This window comes from Musa acuminata, chromosome BXJ2-4 (genome assembly GCF_036884655.1).
Source record: "Musa acuminata AAA Group cultivar baxijiao chromosome BXJ2-4, Cavendish_Baxijiao_AAA, whole genome shotgun sequence".
Classification (NCBI taxonomy): domain Eukaryota; kingdom Viridiplantae; phylum Streptophyta; class Magnoliopsida; order Zingiberales; family Musaceae; genus Musa; species Musa acuminata.
Window position 1 is genome coordinate 1,196,006 of NC_088341.1, and position 25,187 is coordinate 1,221,192.

The window sequence follows — 25,187 nt, forward strand, 5'->3', positions numbered from 1 at the left end:
ATGAGAAAAGCGTAGAAAATTAACAATAAGGAATCATCTTATGACTAAAGATTAGATTGTATAGACAAAACATAAAATTAATAACATAGGTATCTACGTTTGACTACAATTTGTGGTTTGTACTCATTTCAAACAATTGGAAACAAATGCAGCCGAAGAATTAAAATTAAATTCATTAATTTTTTGAAAAACCATTTTTCAGGAGGTCCAAAATTTATCGAACTGGATATTCTTGATGGTTTTAACCAATTAGGATATGCTTTTAGCAATCATATATGTGTATATTATGAGCCAATTACTGTTGCTCAAAATGTACTCTTCAACTTGTTTGGAAGTGATATTCCATTGAAAGTTTCAATGCATTGCATATGAAATTATGTTTCATGGAATAAACCAACAGGGCAGAATTTGCAATCAAATATTTGTTACAGTTTGCATTGTCTTTTAATAGCCTCCCATCTTTAACAATGCAATTTTTAGCAATAGAATTCTTGGAGCCGATGCAAGATTGATTGGTGGATATATAATAGTTATGTTGCTCTAGAAACAAAGTTTCAAGTTTTGATCTGAGACACATTGCTGGTTGAATACTGACATGGGGTATACCTGTCAACATGGACCAGAGAGGGAGAGAAGAGGGGAAGGAGAATGAGGAAGCGGGTGAGAATGAGTGGCAACACAAAGGTTGTTGTGGAGTAAGGGAGGTGGGGCTTGCAGTGGCAAAATCATTCTCTCAATGTAAACGTCTCTCGGTGAAATTCCCATAATTTTGTATTTTTATTTTTTTTACCATTTGTCGACAATCAATGACCTACTGTCAGCTGCTGATACCTGTCAACATCTCTTTTCTGCTCTCTAGACTAAAAGATAATAAAAAAGTAAAATATCTCCTTTCTCAATCAGACCAGGTTAATTTGCCTGGTCAGTGTGACGGAACCAGATTGGATCTGTAAATACTGATCGGTATATACTGGTGCGACTGGTTTTATGAACCTTGCCGCGACGTGACTTTTTCATCATTAAACTAAAATGCACATTTCATTTTGTCTGCTAATTCCTGATTACTCATCAGAATATCATCATGAATAAAGTTTTCTGTTTCTTATTTCCCTTTACAATTTTTTAGACTGTTTTAGTGTCAAAGATCCTTTCATAGAGTTCAGTACTTTGATATTGTTACTTTTGAAAGAACAGTAAGCTTTTAATTTATATATAATCTTCCATGTAGTTACCTCACTTCTTTTGAAGTTGTCTGTGTTTGTTCCTATTGCATTCAAGTTCTTTATGCTTAGTGGCTGATTTGTTTGTTGCTTTTGAACTTTTAGGACTTTGATGTCCGTGAGTTGGCAATTTCATTGGCTGGTAGATTATCTGAAAAGAATCCTGCCTATGTTCTACCAGCACTTCGCCGCCGTCTCATACAATTATTGACATATCTTGATCAAAGGTAGGACAAATTGTTGGAAATTGCTACTAGCAGGTTGATTTGGCCAATATCCATTCTATGTTAGTTTCTATTTCTTGTAGCATGGATAGCAAGAACAAAGAAGATAGTGCCAGACTATTGGGTTGTTTGATTCGAAGCTGTGAACGGTTGATACTTCCATATATTGCTCCAATTCATAAGGTTGGTGTTAGTCTTTTTCCTTGGGTTGATGAGGAGTTGTGCACATTGCTCTAAATATAATCTCAAGAACAGCCTCCTTAATGAAAGAATGAGGTCGTTGCTTAACTAGTCAGTTTTAATTTTCTGCTTTATTTTTCAGACACTGGTAGCAAGGCTTAGTGAAGGCACAGGAAGTAATGCTAGTAGTGGTGTTGTTATTGGTGTGCTTGCAACTGTTGGAGAGCTTGCCAAAGTGGTTAGTCATACTTTCCTTTTTGGATCATGTTATGCCTTGTCTCCTGGTCGTTTGCCATCTTGTGAAGCAGTTTCAATCTTCTAGATTGCTTGTATGGTTATAACATTTGTGATCTATATTCGTAACTGTAAAAGATATGACATCAAGTATAAGTAGTAGGTACTGCTTGCCTTTTTCTTTAACTAGTCAGGATCTTTGTTTCTATTTATTAAGTAGACAAACATATAGGATTTTACCATTGTAATTGCTTATCAGTGATGGAAGATGATATTACATCACACTGCTTAGCTACGGAGAATGTTTCCTGATGATAAAAGGTCAGAGTACTATCACTGGTCCGACAGTCCATATGGTCTGCTACTTGTCAGTATCACACTTCTAGTGTATTGGTATTATTCTTTTATTATACTTTTATCCTCGATAACTTTTCTGTGAAGATAAAGGGCAACAACTCTATGGAAAAAAGATGTTGAACAATAAAAAAAGATTCATTTATTAATTTAAGGTTGTTAAGAACAAGGTTCGCAATACCGTACCGTACCGGTATTTCGACCTGGGCTCGGTACTGGTACGGTACGGTATACTGAGCGGTACACTCAGGTGTGTCGAGTACTGTAGCAGCACTATAGTGCTACAGTGCACTCGGACCGGTAACAGACGGTCCGCGTACCGGCAACCTATCGGACCGGTACGTACCGCCTGTACCGGCTGGTACAGTTCGGTACTGCAGACCCTGGTTAAGAAATCCTATTAACTTATTGAAATGTTTAACATTGTGAAGCAAGTAAAATTTGACAGACTTTTGCTCTGTGATACAGCAAAGATTTAAGTCTGTCCAAAGGTTAAAAACTTATGTTGCCTTGTAACATGTTTTACTGTATGCGCTTGATTCTGAGCCCTATCTCTGTTTTTTCATAATTTATTTTTTCAATTGTCAGTTTCTTTTGAACAGAGCCCCCTGTTTATTATTAATGATGTGCTTAACCAATTTGTGTACATCATTTGTATCTTCTGTCTATCTTCCCTATTTTATATTTATCTTGCTCTTGAAATCTTCTTTTGCTTAGTGTACCATAGTCTTCTGCATGGTGCAAATTTGGTCCTATGTGCATTATAATTCTAAATATCCACTTATCTTGTATTTTGCTGATTCTGTAATAGGGCGGCTTCACAATGAGGCAATATCTTCCTGAGTTAATGCCTCTTATTGTTGAAGCCCTCTTGGATGGAGCTTCTGCCAATAAACGGGAAGTAGCTGTTGCAACTCTGGGTCAAGTTGTACAAAGCACAGGGTATGTTGCTTGCAGTGCTGTTTTTCAGTTTAAGGGTTTTGATCATTATCTTCGGTCATGTTGCTTTGATTCTTTTATGTTCTTCCTCATGTTTTATTATTTTTTTATATACCCTCTGACCAAATGAATTTCGGAAGCATATTTTTTGTTTTTTTCTTTGGTTGTGTAATTTCTTTTTTGTGCCTGTTTATGGGTTTTGAATTCTGCATTCCTATCCATTTTACTTTTGTACATAGATTTGTGGACTGCCTTTTTGCACATCACCAAGATGAGTATCCAGTATGATATATTATTCAATCCAACTGACATAGAGGTAGAAATATTATCAATCAATTTTATGACAACCCTACTTGAAAGTTGAAACTTTATTGATTAATAGTTCAAAGCAACAAAATGATTAGAAATGCAAAAAGGTCATATTTTTAGAGCTTTCTGGCCTGATGTCAACTAATCCTACCATCTATTCACTATGAACAAAGTGATATATGGGGCAGCGTTCCAGGGCCCTGAGTATTTCAGTTGCCAGGTATCTATTGTATTGATTACAAATTCACTATAGTATCCCAATGGGTTTTATAGCTGATGCAGTAGTTGACTAATGGATATTACTAGCTCAGTGCACAAATGGAAAAAAAAGAGACTATTAGGAAATAGAAGGAATTAAGGAAATCAAATAGGAGATAATGAAACAAGAGAGCTGAAGAAGAGGTAAGAAGAATGAAAGAGGTGTATGGAAAAGCGAAGAGGATGAAGAATAATGAGTGAAGAATAAAGAGGTGTTTGAAGAGTAAAATGAAATTAAAGGAAGGATTGGCTGGGAAATGGGCCAAATTCTGTTATTAAGTTGATGTTTTGATATAGAATTCAGCAAGAGCTGATAAGGGAAAATGTACATAAGGAATAATCTGCAAACTCTTGATGCGATAAAAATGATGAATGAAAAAATAAAAAAAGAACAGGATGTGAACTCATCTTTGCATTGTACAGAATACTGAGGGTTATAAAACCCTTGTCAGAAGACCTTTTAGTAAACAAATAGTTGTTAGCATATGGTTTTCCTCATCTTGTGTAAATGACAAGTATGGTTGGGTTGATACTGGTGAAACTTGGAAAATTCATGTTATATCGGTACATAAGGCTGTATTGACTGATCATATATCTGTTTCAGAATTCATCATGTTGAGCTGGTAGTATCTTTTATAGGTTCTTATGTCCAGATGGTCCATGCTCACTTTAGTGGCAGATTTTTTTTAGGTAACCATTTACTGTAATTGCAGCAATGATGTAGACTTATTTCATTTAAAAAAAATTACAGAAGTAGAGAAACTAGGGAGCAGGAAAATAAAAAAGAAGTTACATGAAAAGCAAGTAAGATTGCTAAATGAGTTGCTTCTACTACATAAGATATTGTAAGAGAAAGGACATGGTGTATCAAAATCTGGCATGGAGGAGATTGGAGGCATGTCCCAAAATGTTTCATTCTGGCAAGTGTATAAATGAATATGCTATTGGATTCTCAGGCAAGACCAAGAAAGAAAAGGAGGCTGTTTCTTTCAAAATGTTTATTCAAGAAATAAAAAAAGGTGCAATCGTGCCTTGAAATGTTCTCTATTTGGTGAGGAAAAGAAGCATTCCACGTGTTTCATAAAGATGAGATTGAGACAGGAAAGGTCCTAATGGGGTTGAGAGTTGAACTTAAGAACTTCCATATCTCCAAGGCAGTGTAGGAATAGAAGAGTATAGATCAATACCCTAGATGAAGTGCACTGTGATGGGCAGGATCCATCTTGGATCCAACCTTTTGAGAGAAGAAATAGTGTCTTGAATATACCCTGTTTCTGATAGCTGACCACTTATTGCACTTAGGATTGGGAACCAAATGCTGTTCCATATGTATTTTGAGTATGGGCAGAGTCATCCACCAAAGACGTGATGGAGCAGGAGGTGGATGAGCTCCAACTCCACAATAAGGAATCATACTCTTTGGGTGGAATAAGTGAAATAACTGGGTCTCTGAGGGTGGTCATTGAATTGGTCCGTAATGAGGTCTTCTTAAGAGAATTTGAGAGACCATTGTTGAACAGTTGAGGATACATGAGGTTACAGAGGGGAATCAAAATATCAGAGGAAATGGATCCATTCAGGTGTTTGACATGAATCTAATTTTGCATCATCTGAAAAATCATTTTGAACAGTTAAGAATACGTGTGATTATAGAGGGGAATCAGAATATTTGAGGAATTGGTTCCATTTTGACATGAATCATACATTGCATATCTAGCCAAGTGAAAACTTAGGATGCCTTAAGGGCTTGCTCAATGCAGAGGACGCCTTCTCCAAATTGGGGGGGAGGATCCTATTACAAATTCATTATGTAATAGAGGCCATTATTCATAGAAGTACTTGTAAAAGAGCAGGTTATGACATTTACCTAGGAGTGCTTAGTTATGATAGTTAAGGACTAGTTTGCTTGCAAAAGATAATAACTTGACTTTTCAAATTTTGACTATGAATGTCTGAGATATTTACGTCATCAATTTTTATTAATCTATGTTAGCATAATATTCTTGCTTATTCTATTCCTTCTGATTTAGATTTCTTAGCTTTTATGGTCAATTATAAAAGTTGAATATGATCATGTTTATTTCACTAAATCCTGATGATTTTTTACTCTGTTAGCAGCTGTAGTTTATACCATATTCTTGTTTTCCAGTGTTAATTTTGTTTACCATATCCACTTATTATGGTCATTCTTTTGCAAGTAAAGTTCTGTATTTTTGTCTGAAAGAGATACACTTTGACTTCAGTTAGGTGCTGTTGTACAAATTTTTAGTTAAATTGTTCAGTGTATTGTTGATAGAGGTAAAACAAGTTTATTAATCGTTCACTTGTGGGTTCGAATCCTACCTTCGCCACTTACCCTTTGCCCGCCTGTGCCCCTCCAGAAGTTTATTCTCTTTGGTCCAACTTATGTTTCTTATTTCTTTTACAGTTTGGTAATGACTATACGTTTATACTATTGTTATTATGATCTTCTAACTTCTTGAGAAGTTCCAAGTTTGGTTTACATAACATAGCAAAAGTTTCAAGTCAATGATAATTCGCACTTGGATTATTTCATAGCCTTCTTTTGTAAGGTTTTATGGAGCTATTGATTTTGTATTTTGATTATACATGTTGTATTCTCTGTTCTCTTCCCCATCTATCTTTGTTTTTTACATTTAGTACTATCTTGCTTCTTTTAGGATCTTTTTCTTGGCTCATCATCTTGTAGTCTTTGCTCTATCTATAATGAACTTCGTGCAGTGCTCATTCTTATTATTGCAGTATCTCTCTATGGAATAATTTTCTTGATTAATGCTATGCTGTATGAAGGTAAATGAAATACTTATGGAGGGTCAGTTGACGCATTGTATATCCATTAGTCTAGTTTGATCTCCTCAGTAGTGCAATATGTATATTAGTATGATCATTTTGTTTACATATGAATAACATGACAGTGTAACACATAAAAAATATTACAAATGTGATCTGTTGAATTTAGATTTAAAAACATTATTTACCACATCCAAAAAGTCTCGAACGTAAAGGAAAGTAAAAGTTTGTAGTCTCATCTGATTCACTTGTAGATAAGATGATTCTATCGTCTATTAGTGGGTAGGTTGGTCTTGTCAGAAATCCATATTTATATATTGTTTCCCAAGCTCTAGTAGTTGAACCATGTTGGTGCCCTTTTTTCCCACTATGTTCATCTTTTGTCTTTTTTTTGCTTTTCTTCTTTTGAACTTGTCCTTCCAGGTCGAATCTAGGTCATCATCAGTTGTTAGTTGATGGAACTGCTCCTTGTTTTAATATTAATGTGGATGGAGTTGTGTTTTAGCAAGTTCTTTGCAGTATAATGATTCAATTACTGTTTGGTCATCTACTGCATATCAATTTTTTGAGTCTTTTTCCTTTGTATGCTTGGCTTGGATTTGCTAGTCTTATTTTGGATATTTCTGAAATAAATAACCATTGTCCTGCATTCTAGATATGTTATTTCTCCATACAATGAGTATCCCCAGTTGCTTGGTTTACTCTTGAAATTATTAAATGGCGAATTGGCATGGTCAACAAGACGAGAAGTACTGAAGGTGTGTGCTCCTTATTCATGTTAATGTTAATGTAGTTTCTGTTTCTAAGTTGACAATTATGCTTCTTTTTCTTCTCAGGTTTTAGGAATTATGGGTGCTTTAGATCCTCATATACATAAGTGTAATCAGCACCGTTTACCTGGATCCCATGGTGAAGTTAATCGTGCAGCAAGCGAGGCTGGTCAACATATCGTCTCTATGGAAGAGTTACCTACAGAAATTTGGCCAACTTTTGTCACTCCAGAGGATTATTATTCGCAGGTAAAGTTTATATTGTGCGTTTGTCTTGTCTATTCCCTTTTACTAGTTAAAGTTGATTCTCCTATGTAGATTGCTATTAGCTCTCTTATGAGAATCCTTCGAGATCCCTCTCTCTCAAGTTATCACCAAAAGGTGGTGGGTTCTATTCTGTTCATTTTCAAGGTATGATTTCTGAACTCCATATTTTTCTATTTTCTTCAGTTTTTGTTTCAATGTACATCATAATCTTATCTTGTTTTCTTTAACTTCTGAAACTAGTCGATGGGCCTTGGCTGTGTTCCGTACTTACCAAAGGTAAGATAATCAATATGCCTTTATACCCTTTATGTGTGAGTCATTCCTTTTTGTAAACTGTCACTTCAAGTTTAGTTTCTTTTATTGCATGATATGCATTACCTTTCATCTTAATTGTAGCGAATTAAACAATTGTTTTCTGATTTGAGGAGTCTCAATATATGGAATCTTGTTACTTTAGGAAATGGGGTTGGGCCCTTTTCTGTCCTATTCAAGGACGAATAATTTATTGTAGACGGATTTTCTTTCATTAGCACGTCAATCTAGATCCTTGAGTTGATGTCTGTTCAACATTAACCAATAAGTAATAATTGTACATTGGTAGATCCTTCTTGGGTACTAAGATTCATCAAGCATTGTCACAGGATTTTGATCAGAACTTGGGATTGATACTGTAGTAAAATTATGAAGAATGTAAAACTTTGAATCTTCTATTTGGTAATACAACTCTGACACAGTTTTGGACTCAGAAAAAAAAAATGGTACACTTAGCAACATTAGACAGGATATATTGAAATTATTTCATAATGAAGTGTCAAAAAGGCAGGGTTGGAAGACCAAAGTACCTCAGTTTGGAGGTATGGAAAATGAATTCGAGGGGGGCCGGCCTTTATAACATGTAAAACATTATAGGATTCTTTAGATACTCATGCTAGACCATCCATGTTTCCTTCATGTTTATATTGTGACATAAACTATTCTTTTGGGCGAGGAACTATGTTTTGGCAGCATCCTCACTTGGTGATTGGTCACTATAATGGAAAGTGCGTCTCATGCCTTTCCAAGGCTTGGCAATGCCTTCCGCATGTTAATGGCACCGCAGAAAATGAAAGCATATATAGTGAAAGGAAGTAGAGAGAAATAATCTGAAGCGATGCAATCTTGACTAGATTTACCTTCTCTTGAAGTAATTGAAAAAAAAAGTTCCTGTTTTGTCATGGATGGTTATCACGTGCCTGCAACACCTTCGTCAACGGACTATTCGTCGTTTATGTTTGCTTGTACAGTTGTTTTTGGTAGTGTGTTTTACCTTGCTTTTTTGGTTTTTGCTTAGTTACTATAAGCAGAAGCAGTTTGCGAAACTGCGCAGTGATCGCTCGCCATACTAGCGATCACTATTTAAAACTACCATAACTTGTTTGCATATGCCATGACTTGTTTAAAACTAGCTACGGTGCGAAATGAAACGTCAGCCATCTTAGCACCCTAGAACCACCTAGGTGGCACAGGGTTGGATGGGGCTTTAGGGTAGTGTTGGGCGTTGTTTGGATACACTTCATAAAGCCTACGTGGACTTGTCTTACATCCCTGACACCCGGTTGAGCGACCGTTTGTGTCCTTGTGATTGCTCTTTTGCCTTCTAAAGTCTTTGTTTTTTTCCTTCCTCTCTTTTCTCTCTTTGCACACTAAGTGTTTGCTGAATTGGTTGTAAGCTGTCCTCTTTTGCGAGATGTTGAGGCTTGTCCTTTGTTTCTTGAATCTAATCAATCTTTTTTTTTTACTCTAGTCAACTTTCTTTTGCAGGTCCTTCGGGACTTGTACGAGGTTGCTCTTAGGTTGACCTTTTGCGGACGAATATCACAAGGGTGCTTCACGATTTAGGTAAATTTAGCTAAGTCTATGATATTTGATATCAAAGCGGGCAAGTGATTTGAGTAAACAACGAAGACTCACACTTTCGCCATAGTGAAGCACCATGGTGAATCGAGCAAGATGGTTCAAGTGGGGTCGTTGCCCCAAGCAGCCATAGGTGGGTTGCAAGTAGTGATTTAAATAGGCGCTCGGTTGCTTGCTTAAGCGCTCGAGCGAGGCAAGGCTCGGCTCGGCTCAAGCGCCTCGTGTGTGGACCAGGCGGCACGCTTCAATGAGGCGTTGCTTGGGTGCTCGCTGAAACTCAAGCGTTGGGCGCTTCGGGCGAGCGCTCAGTTCAATTAGGCGAACCAAACCGGTTTAGGTCGGGTTCGGTTCATAGTTGCTTACCTCAAATGCCACGCTTCATGCCCGTGTGACCCCGAGGAACCCTAGCGTTGCTTTTGCCTCCGCCGTCGATGCGTTTTACTACTGCCTCCGTCGTAGACGCAGCGGACAGAGCTTTCCTCTGTTATTGACGGATGAGTCCAATGGCCCCCATAGCTTCCTTCCACTGTCGAGGGAGAGTATCGTAGGTTCCTTCGCCACTGACGGACTCCCTCTAGAGCTTCTGTTGTTGTTACTGTCCGCAGCTTTCGCCGTTGTCGTTGCTGCTGTCCGTAGCTTCTGCCGTTGCAGCTGTTGTCCGTAGCTTCTGTCGTTGCCGCTGTTGTCCGTAGCTTCTGCCGTTGCCGCTGTTGTCCGTAGCTTCTGCCGTTGCCGCCGTTGTCAGCTTTCGTCGTTGCCGTTGCTACTGTCCGTATCTATCGTCGTTGTCACTGTTACTGTCCGCAGCTTCCCTTGCTGTCGCTGTCCACAACTTTTGCCTCTGCCTCTGTTGTTGTTCGCAGCGCTACCGCAACTATCTTAAACTAATCCTCCGCCGCTGCTGTTGTCTCTCTGTTACTGTTAATATATTTTTTTTCTCTCCCCTTTAACTTTAAGTAATATACTATTACCGGTATATTTTTAATTTAATTTCGTATTTTTATTTAAATAATTATATTTTTAATTATATTATGTATTTTTTTTATATTTTAATATTTCATAGAATATTTTGTTCTCCCCTTGTAACTTAAGTAATATATTGTTTACAATATATTTTTAATTTAATATCATATTTTTATTTAAATAATTATATTGTTAATTATATTATATATTTTTATATTTAAATATTTTAGAGCGTCTCGCTTCGCTTGGGCGAGCGCTTAGTGCCTCGGGCGTTTTGGGCGCTTAGTGCCTTTTGGCGCCTAGTGCTTTTTAAATCTAGTTACAAGTGTAAGCTCGCTCTCAAGCTGTTGGAGCTGTTTAAGGGGATTAGGGGAGCACGACAATCTAAATGGCAAGCGAGAAGTTGGCAATTTATGAGCGGAGGAAGCGCAATCTGAGGTGCCAACTGAAGAGAAGCAAAAGAACCATAAGGAGAGGCTTGCGATAGCAGAAGCCGGCCTCGATGTTTTCGAAGTGAGCTCAGAGAAACTCTACCAAGGTTAGCGAAAGCTCCTTGGGGTAGAGAACTCGCAAGAGTATGCAGAATCTTGGATCGACATGGTTGAGTCCGAAGTCCATGCAACATCTACAAGAAGTCGTGGTAGACGTTATGGCAAAATTACGGTTCTCATGAGAGCTTTTCATGTGGGAGAGAAGTAGAGAACAACACTCGCTTTGTTTCGCTATAAAACTTGAGGGCACCCGAGCTGCATTGTTATGTGGGTGCTCGGGATACGAAGTAACATGAGGATTTTCTGTTCGATATGGAACAATACTTCCTGGGAATGAGGCTTGATTCTGAAAAACCAAAGTTTCTATGGGAGCCATGTATTTGCATGGGGATGCAAAACACTAGCGGCGAACCCGATAAGAAGAGATCCAACAAGGTCAGTACCAAGTGAACATATGAGAGGACTTGAAGCAGGAGTTAAGAGCTTAGTTTCTACCAGAGAACATTGAGTTTGCCGCACAAAAGAATTCGAGACCAAAACACTTCCATTCGGGACTATGTGAAGCAGTTCTCAGCATTTATGTTGGACATTCCGGACATGTCCATGGATAAGTTGTTCAACTTCCTATATGGCTTGAAGCCATGGGCGTAATAGGAGTTGCATCGATGGAATTTCATCAATCTGGTCAGGGCAATGGCGGCTATAGAAGGCTCACGAGTTTGTTTCTTCGGAGGACTCTTGGAAGAAGAAGCAGTCTAGAAATCAACCGTTTAAGTATTCTCTAGGGAAGGAGGCTACCATCGAACAGAAGAAGAGTTCTCATAAGAGGCTGAGTTTGAAAGGCAAAGCCCCGAAGACTAGCAGATGCTTCTTGTGCAGAGGACTGCATATGGTAAGGGAGTGATCACAAAAGTAGTCACTCAATGTGCTAGCAGCATCAATCCATTTCCCAAGATTGGACAAGGTCAAGGCTGTCGCCCTTAGTATGAGTAGGTCAGAATCAAGTAACGATGTTAAAGAGTCACAAGGACCCTAGATGGGAGCAATACGTTTTTTTGTATATGTTGCAAGATCAAGTGGGGCAACACGTGAGGGCATGGCAACACAAAATAGGGAGTAGCGAGTTGATGTATATGGATTTCAAGATCGATGGCCGTGCAACCCTTGTGATGGTGGATGCTGGTGCTATTCACAATTTCATCGTCGACTTTGAAGCAAGGCGACTAGGGCTAAATTTGGAGAAGTGCCTAAGTTGTATGAAGGCTATGAACTCAGAGGCCAAGCAGATCTCCGGGTTGGCGAAGGGGTTTCTGATCAAAATCGGAACGTGGAGCGGGAGCACAAATATGATGATGGTGCCGTTAGATGTCTTCCAAGTGATCCTTGAAATGGATCACTTAGGTTGTACGAGGTGGATCGGGATATGTATGAGGTTGCTCTTAGGTTGACCCTTTGTGGACGGATATCACAAGGGTGTCACACAACTTAGGCAATTCCAACTAAGTCCGTGATTATTTGATGAAAGAAAATGTACCATTATCTTATAGTTATGGTCTTCAGTGTCCCTAATAATTAGATCTTTTGAATTGAACTCACTAGTTACCTGTCTGTTTAATGCTGTCTTTGGGAGTAGAAGTAGAAAATCTAATTGTCATATATTGGGTAGTAGGGAGTTGCTTGCATGTTTGCCAAATGACATAGTAAAACTCAAGGATTGAAATATCGTACTGTATCGGAGTTTCGAAAAACACTCGGTATAGTACGGTTCTGTATACTGAGCAGTATATTTTGGTATATCGCTCGGTGTCTGTGTGTGTGTGTGTGTGTATATATATATATATATATATATATATATATACACATGGTATACCATATCGAATGGTACTGTCCGGTACAGGTGGTACGTACCGGTCCGACGGCATACTAGTACACGGACCGCCCGGTACTGGACGAAACGTGCTACAGTGCTACAGTATTACACTATAGCAGTGCTACAGGAAGGAAGAAAATATATAAAACTATTCGGTGCACCCTGGTGTATTGCTCGGTACGCCGGTATCGTACCGTACCGTACCGAGCCAACCTCGAAACATCGGTACGGTACGGTATTGCATACCTTGTGTGTGTGTGTGTGTATATAATTTCAAAAAAAAAAATCTGCAACATCACCTCTCTTCTCCCCACGCGGGCCGACATCGCCTTTATATATATATATATATATATATATATATATATATATATATATGTGTATATATATATGTGTACCGATCTGCTGGCGGACCGATACGTACCGCCCGATACGGCCAGTATTATTCGAAATTGAAGACCTTGGTAAAACCATAAAATGGCTCAACTGCTAATTAAACAAAAAATAACATAAACAATAGCAGGAACACTTATTCTATATCGTAAAATGTTGCTCCCCCAATCCATGCCCCATCTTAAGAATGAGTAGATGGAATAATTGATTGGCCACCATCAGCATCATCATCGGTTGAGGCACTCTTGTTGATGTTGCCACTATCTCTACGAACCTCGAAGTCTTAGACCTCGTGGTTGGTGGTCGAGGCACCATATGTGCAGACATTGCTATAGACTTTGCATTTGTGTCACACGGTCTCTTGCCTCTTGTAGAATTCTTATGCCTGTAAATTGTGTTGAGCATATGTTTGTGTCTGCGATCTGATGCTTATTAGGTTCTTCTATTATACCATACCAGTATCCAAAGATTTAACAATATTCATGGACTAAAATCTCGGTCTGGTATTGATATCAATTGATGCCCTTACAGATCGGACTGGTAGTGGTACTATGCCAGTTACGGCTAGATACTGGTCAACTTACTCTTGGTGGGGTCAGAATGGGTGAAAGTTGCCGGTTCACATAGTGGCCAATTGTTGGACTTGTAAATGCTGGACCATATTCACTACAGCCTATCTTTAAAACCTTGACTATATAGGTAGATCTTCTTATCTTCTTTGTTACACCTCTATGGTTAGCAAGGAAAGGACCATCATCTGATTCTAACTATGAGTCTGCAGCTTCTTATGGGCATACATTTTGGCATTTAAATTCTCACAACATAACAACAAAACCGTCATAGTATTTAGTCATTCTTCTCCTATGTGTTGTTCAATTGTCTCCTTGGTGTATTGGTTAGTTGGAAATGTATCCATATTCAGTTCTAATGTCTACCTAATCCAACATAGCTTTTCTTGAAACTGGATTATATGGGCTTCTTGAAATAGAGATTAGATCCAGTAGCAGATGTAAGACAATATTGAAAATTTGCAAATTGTTTGACTCTTGCTGACCTCATTGCTTTCTCCAATGATTGCAACATTTTTCTGGTATTATGATACTAAGGCAATATTGACCCGAAACCCTGATCCTAGGTTTTTTTTTGTGGTTTTTTATGCTTCTCTGAAGGATCCATGAGAAGTCATAAAAATCAGTGTGATTTTTTTTTTTCCATATTTGGTGTTATTCAAACTACTTTTGTTAGTTTTACTGTGAACTTGGAAATTTATTGTTTGGTCAATAAAAGCTTGTTGCTCTGAAAATTCCTGGATATCAATTAAAATTTCTAGTACCAAAAAGTTAACGTGAGATTTTCCCACACTAATGTTCCACCAAATTATTTTTACTGTGCTTTAAGTTTCTTTACTAGTTTCTTGATTAGTTAATCTTGTATCTGTAGGTTCTTCCTGATCTTTTCCATGCCATTCGCACATGTGAAGATTGTGGATTGAAAGAATTTATTACTTGGAAGCTTGGAACATTGGTATCTATTGTACGCCAGGTGTGGAAATAATCTGGTTATGATTTTTATCCTACACATGTTATTTCTGATTTTCCAGAGCTGATGTGGTTGCCAAAATCAATGCAGCACATACGCAAGTACTTACCAGAGTTGTTCTCCCTCATTTCCGAACTATGGGCTTCTTCCTTTGCTTTACCTGGATCCAACCGACCTGTGCAAGGTTCACCAGTAAGAATAACATCTTTGCAACCTATTTTTTGATTAATTTTATTTTCTTTGATTTTAAGCATCATTTGCATACTTTTTAAATGTTCAACTGTATCTGCGACCTTGAATAGTGGTTTGCTATAGAATGCTGTTGTTTGACTGTTAAAAGTTCTTTTTGTTCTACTTGGAATCATGCTGTCAAGTATTTTGGTGTATACATATATATACCATACTTTAATGGTCGTATATTTGTCAGATACTGTATTGGTATGCTGGTGTATTCTTCATACCAACATATAAAGAGAGAAAGTATTTTTCTTATTGGTGTACTAAAATGCACCACATTTTGGTGTAATAAGTAGTGGTTCCAATTTTTAAATTTTTGTCTGGAATAACCAATGTTTGTCTTACCCAGCAGAATACTATTAGCACATAACTGCTAAGGTTGCTCCACATTTACCATTTTCATTGAACTCCACATTTTCGTACCATTTTTGTTGAACACACATCAGGGCACTTCACTAGTGGTTACTCTTGGGGCCATCAGTTATTTAAAAATGTTATTGCTGGTTTTCTGTAAGATCTAGTTTCCACATCAATACTGCTATTACACTTCTGTTTGTGAGTGTTCATAGTTTTCATTTGAATAGTGACAACTGCAATACTTTTGACAGGATTCATGGCTTAGAGTACCAAGCAGATGTTTGCCTGGTCCTACGTGAGATTTTGGTCATACTTATGTTTGGCCCAAAGCAAACAATGGTCAATTCGACCAATTTACTACACCATTTTTATACTTCCATTTAAAAGCGGACTTTCCATACATCTCCCTCTCTATCCAACAAACTGTAGAGGCCATATGTTTAAGTTCTTGTGTTTATTTCATTCAAAGGCATGTCTAGGCATGAAGGGCACTGGGGAATGACTTTTGCACCTTGCCTCAGCAAAGCCTCCATAGATTCAATGAGGTGGACCAATGGCAAAACTGTATCAATTCATTGATTATTTGATCTCGAGAACATTTTGTTTGTGTTTGTACCACAACATGTACATTATAAATATAATGATCACTAAGAAGTTTTTTGTTTTCTACAATTTTATATAAATATAGCAAATTCTTGAGTTACCTTTTCCTCCTCCAGGTTTTACATCTTGTGGAGCAGCTTTGCTTGGCATTAAATGATGAATTCAGAACATATCTGTCGATAATTCTTCCGTGTTGTATACAAGTCCTGAACGATGCTGAACGCTGCAATGACTTCAGCTATGTCACTGATATTTTGCATACTGTTGAAGTATTTGGTGGTTTGTGCAATGAACCGACTTTTCTTGTTTGTTTCTATTTTCTACTCTAGTAGTACTCAGGCCTAGTTCATACGTTTCTGTTGATATTTTCAGGAACTTTGGATGAACGTATGCACTTACTTCTTCCTTCCCTTATTCGCTTGTTTAAAGTGGAGGCTTCTGTTGATGTAAGACGTCGTGCCATAAACACTGTGACCAAGCTCATTCCTCGGGTGCAGGTTAGTTGGTCTTACAACAGGCAAACTTGATATGTTCTAAAATGTCTAGAAGGATTTGGAAAAGCACTTCTGTTATAGTTTTTAAGTGATATCAAGGTACTCATCCTTTTCACATTTCCTTGATTCAGGTCAGCGGTCATGTTTCATCTCTGGTGCATCACTTGATTTTAGTTCTGGATGGGTAAGATATGCTTCACACTAGTTTTTGTTGGATTTTAACAGTGTACTTGACGCAATGAACTTTTGTTGGATTCACAATATCTTATGTACTTTTGATGTTCTTATCAAATATGAAATTTTTCATTACTTAGAGGTGTTGAACATATGTTGGTCTTTTCCTATAGTATGTTCAAGTTAAAGCTTTTAAAACAATAGAAGGAACTATCTATTTAAAATGAATAAATCACAAAATTCATTTTTAACTACAGTAATGACTTTTCGAGCATCTTTGAGCAATACGGTGGCTCTTGCCATCATACCGAAATTTTGTGGCCATGTCATTGGGAGAGGACAATGATTTTGGTCGCAATTCCAACTCCCTCGTGTTGAAGAAAGTCCATGTTGTCACCAGTTGTAGGTTGAATATAAGGTCTGCCGTCTTAGATACCAATGCCATCGTTAAAGTGCCCATCCAAGCCGGTGTAGCAGGTGTTGATAAACCGGTACATATCATATTTCAGGAAAAACAATAAATTATTCTTGAAAATCTGAAAAACCATATTTTCGCCTAATTTCTTCCTTTTTGTAATTAGCCCTAAATTAAGTCTGATTAACATTTAATTACATGTAAATGGAATAATGAACCCTTAATCCACTTAAAATTTCATAATAAACCAAGAATAAACATGCTGCAGTTAGTCCTAAATTGCCCCTAATTTGCCCTTAAGTCGCTCTGTATTGGAGAAAAAAACCCTAATTTGCTGTAATTAAACTTTAGTTACATCGAAATGGAAGAATAAAATCTTAATCCATTGAGAATTTCATTAAAATCATGCCCTAATTGTCCTTAATTACCTGTTAATTGGGTCTAGGTGGAAGGAAAAGATTCTAGTTAGCTCTAATTACATGAAATTAAATTAAAGATTAGGTTTCAGATTACGTCGATTTGAAGACAATCATGATCGGATCTCGAGATTTGACCCCTCTTTGAATGCCAATTGACCTTCACTATTTGTTTTTCAAGGAAATTAGAGAAGAATTAAGCCTTTTACCCAAGAAATCAAGAGAATCAGGTTCAGAACGAGTTAGAGAAAGAGAACGAGTGAAAGTGAAAGAGGAGAGCAAGTAGGTGGCTTGTAAACACCCCCTACCAGTCCACAAGAGTCGGATTGGGTGATTTGACCCAAATCGAACCACTATGGGTATGCCCTTAATTTCGCTAGAGACACCTGTACCTGACTTGAACCAGCCAAAATTGCCCTCATCCAAGCCTCGACAGCCAGTTGAACTGGTAAATACTGGTCATACCATACCATGCCGCCCGAACTGCAAACACTGGTTGAATCATTTAGTCCTGGTTCTAGGCCCAATAAACCTCTATTGCGACTTTTCTAGTTTTTTACCTCAATAATGTGTCAAAATAAGTTTCATAAACCATATGTCAACAACACGTGGAAAAAGCTTATGAAAATGTATGGAGTTACTACATTATATAATTAAAATATATGATTTAAAAACTTGTGAACACAGAAATTTCATATGCCGGAGGTGGGTCTTGGTCTGCTGTGTAAGTTAGTTGGAGATCAGTATTGTAATTTGAAGAACTTATGCATAATATTGTTCCTATATCATTTGACTATGATATATAGGGTGCTACTGTTGTTTCAAATTAGCAAGAGGCATCAACGAGTGTAATTATGGTGGTGGTTGTTATGCTGGTATTAATGGGGCATGTATGGTTCCTGCGACTGATGATATGGTACTAGGGTGGAGTTGCATGATCATAATAACAGTTGAAGAACTGAACTTCATTACTATATTATTATTGTGTCATATGATGCCTTGGATTAAAAAAAACGAGATAAATTATTAACAATTTTTTGTGATACATGAAATTGTTATTGGTAGAAATGTTACAACCATGAGGAATTTGTCAGACTCGGTATCAGATCAAACTCTCTCATCTATGACTGTTAGCAATAAACTAATTTGGTGATGATTAGTCATCATAATCATCTAGTAGAATGGCATGGTAAAATATTGTTCATCCATCTGCATTCCACCTTTTTGTTTTTACATATTGAGTATGCAAGACTTTTGGCCCTGGCCACCATTATTGGTAGACATATAACTATCCCCCACAATGTCATTATTGTGGATTTTATGAAGATCTGGTATTAGATGGGAAGGAAGTCTCATCCTCCTGCTTGAAATGCTGGTCATTGTTGACAAAATGTGTTTCTTTGTCTTCCCACCAGTTGAGTTGGCAAAATGGGACTTTACCTAGTCACTCGATGTTGACATAGCCTTGAATCTGGTCTTTCTTTTTTGGATGCAGTTCAAGGAGATTTTCTTAGTGGGAAATTGAGGGACACTAGGTCGTAAGCACCTTTCCCTTGTGAATCTCTTAAATCTTTGCCATGGTTCTCCTTACCAGTGGATGTCGCCAATGTCTTTGATCATTAAGCCCATGGGTCGCACATGGTGTTAAAAAAGACAAACACATGTATTTTAGTAATGTAGCAATTTTTGTTTATATAGTGTCATTTTTTAGTCATCACCTAGACTATGTAATATTTGCAAATCTCATCCACCATATTTCCACCATACCTTAGTATGGCACTGTGCATCCTGAATCCTGTATAACATATTAACAGGCTTGTGGAAGATGATCTTTATGTTACAACACGCTATGAATTTTATGACCTTTATCCTGGTGGTGTGGGACCAATACTCGCATGAGGTTCACATCATATGGAACTTGTTGCTCCTTGAAAGTCTCAGTCCGTTTGTTGAATTTACATTAAGATATTTTTAGGTTTACACCAGGGCCATACTTTTGAATGATGGACACCATTAATTGGTAATGTTTCTAGAGTTGCATGTGGAGGGATGCAATTGGAATTATTTCATGTTTTTTTTCTTTAGTGTATGAGTCATCAGTGCTGGTCTGTTTGGCACTGAGGTGGGTATGTTGATACTGCTCATGAACTCTCTATGCTCTCAGCTCAAGCAATCTGTCCTCTTTGGTGTAGAAGTCATCAGTCCTAGCCTGTTTGACATCCCAAAGGAGGAATGTTATATGATCAAGAACAACAATATCATCTGTTTGATGTTCCAATGGAGGAATGTCATCTGATCAAGAACAACAATGTCAAGCTCTGACTTAGCGCGAGAGCTCAGTAAACCGTACTTAGCTCATGAATACTGCTTTGGTCTATCACATACTAGTAACATACCTAGCTCATGAACATCACCATCATTGAGCATCCTCATAACATAAACCTGCTAAACTGAAATGGATGACACCATAGGTATCACATTTTCACTTCCATGTTCAAAATTCGATGGACCAAATTGTTGTATCTGTCTCATGTACTCCTTGTGAATGCAAAGTGGTCCAATGATGTATCAATATCAATGTCAAGCTTGAGGTCCACAAAATTGTCCCCTGACCCTTGAACTTATCATAAACGAGCAGCTTAGATTCTCACCTGTCTACATCCTCCTTCTGTGCTTATCACTAGAATCTTAAGACATTTGAGCCATTCAATTGTCTCAAAAGTTTCTCTGATTTCTTGAGAGACCTTTGTACATTTGTTCTTGTCGAGCAATCAATCTGCCAAATACTGCTTCTGGCAACCAAAGTATTCGCTGTGGATTTATTGCCAATGATGGTGTTGCTTCAAATGATCAGCATCCTAGCATGTTGGATTGATACTTTGTTGCTTCATACAAATAAGTGCCAATATCATTAAAAATTATTATATATTTGCACTTATTTAGGTTTAATCTATCTGGATCTAGCTTATGTTGAAAATTTTACACAAAATTCTTGTAGATTTTAATTGGACAGTAATAGAAGTTCGAAATTAGAAATTTTGTTTTAATAGCTAAAATCTGCAATTGAGTCAGAAAAGGTACTGACTATGGTGTTAGGATGCAGACTTACCTTGATTGGGAGAAAAACTAAGTTGATTTTCAAAAAATCCATGTAGTAGCAAGTTAGAAAGGCTTTCCAATCCAATTATTTGAGAAATTGATGCAAAATGGGAGTAATTTGGATAAGAAATATTAAGAATAGTGAAGAATGGTTGAAAGATGCTTGCCAATGGAGAAGAAAAAGAATGATATAATTAGGAGATAAAGAGGGGAAAAATTGGTTGGGCATCAAATACCGAGCAGCAAACCTGTGAAACCAAGTGGTAGCATACCGAGATTGCTCGTTGTATATAGGTACCTGGTGTAACCAACCATTCAGTGAGATAGTGTCTAGAAAGATATGCATACTGTGGAAGTTGATATAGGCAAAAGGTTCTTGTTTTATTTCATGTTGGGCCAATAAACCAACTTGGTAGGGAGCATTCTAATCGAGACACAAATCATTAGTCTGATAATCTTCTCCAGGTTCTTGAGCAAGGATTAGAATCTGATATTAATATCGATCTTCGAGTGGTATGCACTGCACTCTGTCAGTATTGGTTGGTAGCTGATTAGATTGGGTTAGATAGATTGGTTCTCGTCGAATTGTTTATGGGCCAATCTTTAAACATTGATTAGTACATTTTTAGTCAGTAATGAATAAAATATGATTTAATCTTCTACAATGTTTAAAATTTTTGGTACTGGTCCCATATGGAGATGCAGCATGTTGACACAAAAATAGTGGATGAGAAAGAAGAGGAGATGAGGAAAAGGAGGATAGCTAGAGACGGTGAGCTGGAGCGAAGGGAAAAAATGAGGTGGATGAAGAAGAGAAGTACTAGCTGGATGGAGACGGCGGGCAACAGGATCTGAAGTAAGGACTTCTTCTAAATTTAGGTGAAAGTGAGAATATTTGAGTGAGAGAGATAGATAAGAAAGAGCAAGAGATTAGATCATTAAAAATCCAACAACCGTAAGATTGAAAAAAAACAAACTGTGATGGGCTTACCACTTAATCTATAGGTTTACAAGGCGGTAACCCTAATTTGGACTCAAATTTCTTGAAATCGATTGGTCCACGTCTTAATTCTTCATTGGATAGGTATTTTACTCTCTTCTATGCACTGATCTGGGAGGTTTTTTAAACCATGTTCTATACCATTTATGGCAAAAATTAGATTGGTGAACGAACACATACAAAGGTATTATATGTTAGGGACATGTAGAATGGACTTGAGAAGATCTCGGTGAGCTTGGAATTGGATTACCTCGTCTTCTTATAAACTAATTTTTTTGTGTAGTTCAGGGATGAGTAACATCTGTTGGAAATCACATGCATAGCGGAAAGAAAAATAAAAATTAGTTTCTCAAAACAATCTTATCGAATCATCGTGCGAAGATCGAGAGTGTAAAACTCGTGAAATCGAAAACTGCATAAAGGATATGAGACGTTCTCACCTAGGGAACTCGTATATCCCCTAAGATCGTAGATCCTAGTCCGTGGATAAAGGAGCTCTCGTAAACTCCTCTCTAGCAATGATCCACACGATGGACGCAACAACGACGCACCTCCTCGCGCAGCATGTTCTTTCCTCGTGGTCACGCACCACCACATAGCAGCACACAAGGAGGGATTGGTCCCTCTTGCTGTCCTCTCGCATTAGAGAGGGGGCAGTTGGTTGGTGGAAGGAGGGAGGAGATGAGGAGGGTGGTGGCAATAGGGGTCCAGCATATGACCCTTTTAGTCTCAATACCTATTTATAGAGAGCCTATTTTAACTAACCCTAATGGATCCTTCTTTGTGGGTATTGGATCTTCATCCAATAATCACTAGCTTAATGGATATTGGATCTCCATCCAATAACCACTCTAAGCTCTATTAGGTTTCTCCTAAGGATCCATTAAAACAGAGGCTTATCGAATATTTCATATCTAATTCTCTATTCGTTATGTTGTTCACTATATGTGTGTGATCCTCTAAGTCCAATATCGAGCTGACCGTGAGTTGTACCCGTTAGAACTCCTTCTGACTTAGTAAATTATTATCCCTATAATAATTCACTCAACTCATCGACTATGGACGTATTGGGTTACTACGCCATAATCCCCAAACGGTACAGGAGGATCTAATCCATTGGACCTATCTGTCCTCAGTTATCATGTATCTATAATCGCTTATCCATTTAATATCCCAGAGATCATATATTGGGCATGGTGCTGTCAGACTCATGCAGAATCCATCTGAGTCTCACTCTAATCAGATTCTCATGGGGAACTTTCTCAATCTGAATCTCACGCTTATCGGATTCATCACGATCCGATTGACCCTGGCTAATGATTTGCTTGAGTGAGAACACACGGGATATTATTCTCATGATACCAAGAGTGGATAATCCTCTATTGAAACCCAATTGCTTTCGTAAGGTTCTGTCATTCGCAATGACCATCCGTACTCTGTACTAGATCCGGAACTTCTAGACCTATAAGTCCGGTATCAAAAAATGAAGTACTCAAATAAGGCATCATTGGTATCTCAAGTCTAAGGATCATATACACAACTAGGACTATGAAATCGCTATATGACGATGAGGTATCATTAATCATTTAACATTCTGTAAGCGGATCATTCAATGAACTCATTCTTTAATGAGCACTTGCATTATATCCGTAGTGTCCCCACACAAGTAGCTATGAGATCAGCTGCCTCCATCATATGAACGAGTATATAGCATATCGGTCTATTCGGTTATCTCGATGTCCCTCTCGAGTAACCTATGACCGAGAATATTTAGGGTCTGTGTTTAAAAGCGAATTGATTTCATTGTCATGATCTCATCATAATCCAATTCCCATTGCACAGATCCAAGAACATCACAATATATTCATCATCCAATATAAAGTGAGAAAATATCATAATAATAATAATAATTAAAAGAGATTATGTAACGTATTACACGTGTCATCACCCATGTGATTGGCTTGCAGGGCACCTGTAACTAGTAACATCTTCATTGAAACTAGCTTGTTCTTGTCTTTCTCGTTTTAAAATAAGTTATTATTAAGATCTTTTTTCCTTTTTGGTGGTGATTCTAGTCTAAGTTTTTGTTCTAGATAGACAATTTCACTATGTTATTATGAATTTATGGCATACCATTTTGGTTCTTTTTTGTCACTTATTTCAAAATGAAAGTCTTCATTGAGGTTTGGTTGAAAACTGAGTCATATTCATCTGTCCTTTACCAACTATGAACCTTATATCTAACTATGCAGCTTATATGCATGTGCACAATTTAATGTTTGCTCCCTTGTTACTGCATAGAGGAACATCTATTTGTTTCCTAATAATGAATGTTTTATCAGGAACAATGATGAGTTACGAAGGGATGCTGCCGATGCTCTCTGTTGCCTTGCATATGCTCTTGGAGAGGACTTCACTAAATATATTCGAATGATAGACAAACTGCTTTCAAAGCATCATTTGAGGGTCTCTGTTTGTTCCTTGCATTATTTTAATAAAGATTTTGAGTTTGACTATTTTAATCATTGTCTCTTGTTTTTACAGCATAGGGACTTCGATGAGATCAAAAGGCGTTTAAAGAGACGTGAGCCTCCTATTTTAGATAGTTTATCTGTACAAAAATTGACTCAAAATGTGCCAGCTGAGGTCATCAGTGATCCCCTCAACGATATTGAGAGTGATCCTTATGAAGAAGGGAATGAACTGCATAGGCAACCAAGAAACCATCAAGTACTCTTCACCTTTTCAAGCTGAGTTAAAATTATGTTTTGAATCATCATTTCAGGTTTTTTTCTAGTTGAAATTTGAACATGTATATGTTGTAGCTTATATAGGCAACTAGCTTACTTTCAATGGTCAGTCACTAAACTCTTCTGAATTTGGGTTAAGCTGGTTATGAAGCCAAGATTCCATGGACATGTAAGCGAGTGCTTTTCAGAATTTCAACCACCTGTCAATCTTCTGACTTAGGATAGCCAGGAAAGCTTCATTCTTAACAACACAAATTTAGGCAAATTACTTGAAGGCTGGTTAATAGATAGCAAGTTTTGCCTTATAACTTGTTTTTATGCTTTCTTGGGGCATGACTTCGTAGCTCATCTTTGACCTAAAAGGATTTCAGTTACATGCCTTCAATCATGTAGCATCGTCCAAGTCAAATTTCCCATACAGCTGTTGGATAATTACCTAAAAAATGTATTTCAGTTGTTACATGTCTTTATTCGTCTTTTGGAAAACAAAGGAAAGTAGCCTGTAGTACCTGGTGAAGAGATGTTTTCACTTGACATATTGCAAGCTTTTCTTCTCTTTTTCAAATTTATGGGTCTTTGTTGGTAACTCATTCTTTCATCTTATTTGTAAATTATTGAGTTGCTTAAGTTTTATGTCTTAAATAAAATATATCTTAATTTTATGAAGAAGTTGTCATGTTGTTTGTAGCAAGGTTTGCCGTAGCATGCCGCTTGGTATAGGCAGTATGTATCGGTCCAACAAGGGATTGATACGAGCGGTACATCGGTACACCTCCATGTACCTTATGTCGGTATGGTTTGGTACAACTCAGTACATACCGTACCAACATCTAGTCGGTATATTGGTATGGACTGGTAAGACGAACCATGGTTTGTGGTACATGTTGAAAATTTAGATAGCCCCTGGGATTGCATGAATTTAACATATAT

At 37.6% G+C, this 25,187-nt stretch overlaps 1 protein-coding gene across 2 annotated transcripts in view; it reads left to right on the forward strand.

The window, feature by feature from the left end:
- LOC135609383 (serine/threonine-protein kinase TOR-like) overlaps nucleotides 1–25,187 on the forward strand; it is a 63,862-nt gene that overhangs the window by 15,297 nt on the left and 23,378 nt on the right. For both annotated transcript variants that reach the window (XM_065102585.1, XM_065102584.1), the window contains exons 12-26: nucleotides 1,326–1,447; nucleotides 1,528–1,627; nucleotides 1,767–1,862; nucleotides 3,024–3,154; nucleotides 7,185–7,287; nucleotides 7,366–7,548; nucleotides 7,618–7,710; nucleotides 7,807–7,842; nucleotides 14,614–14,715; nucleotides 14,803–14,904; nucleotides 16,026–16,188; nucleotides 16,282–16,406; nucleotides 16,535–16,587; nucleotides 23,850–23,973; nucleotides 24,052–24,237. In XM_065102585.1, the coding sequence (XP_064958657.1) occupies nucleotides 1,326–1,447; nucleotides 1,528–1,627; nucleotides 1,767–1,862; nucleotides 3,024–3,154; nucleotides 7,185–7,287; nucleotides 7,366–7,548; nucleotides 7,618–7,710; nucleotides 7,807–7,842; nucleotides 14,614–14,715; nucleotides 14,803–14,904; nucleotides 16,026–16,188; nucleotides 16,282–16,406; nucleotides 16,535–16,587; nucleotides 23,850–23,973; nucleotides 24,052–24,237 (1,719 nt within the window). The remainder of the gene's footprint in view (nucleotides 1–1,325; nucleotides 1,448–1,527; nucleotides 1,628–1,766; nucleotides 1,863–3,023; nucleotides 3,155–7,184; nucleotides 7,288–7,365; nucleotides 7,549–7,617; nucleotides 7,711–7,806; nucleotides 7,843–14,613; nucleotides 14,716–14,802; nucleotides 14,905–16,025; nucleotides 16,189–16,281; nucleotides 16,407–16,534; nucleotides 16,588–23,849; nucleotides 23,974–24,051; nucleotides 24,238–25,187) is intronic.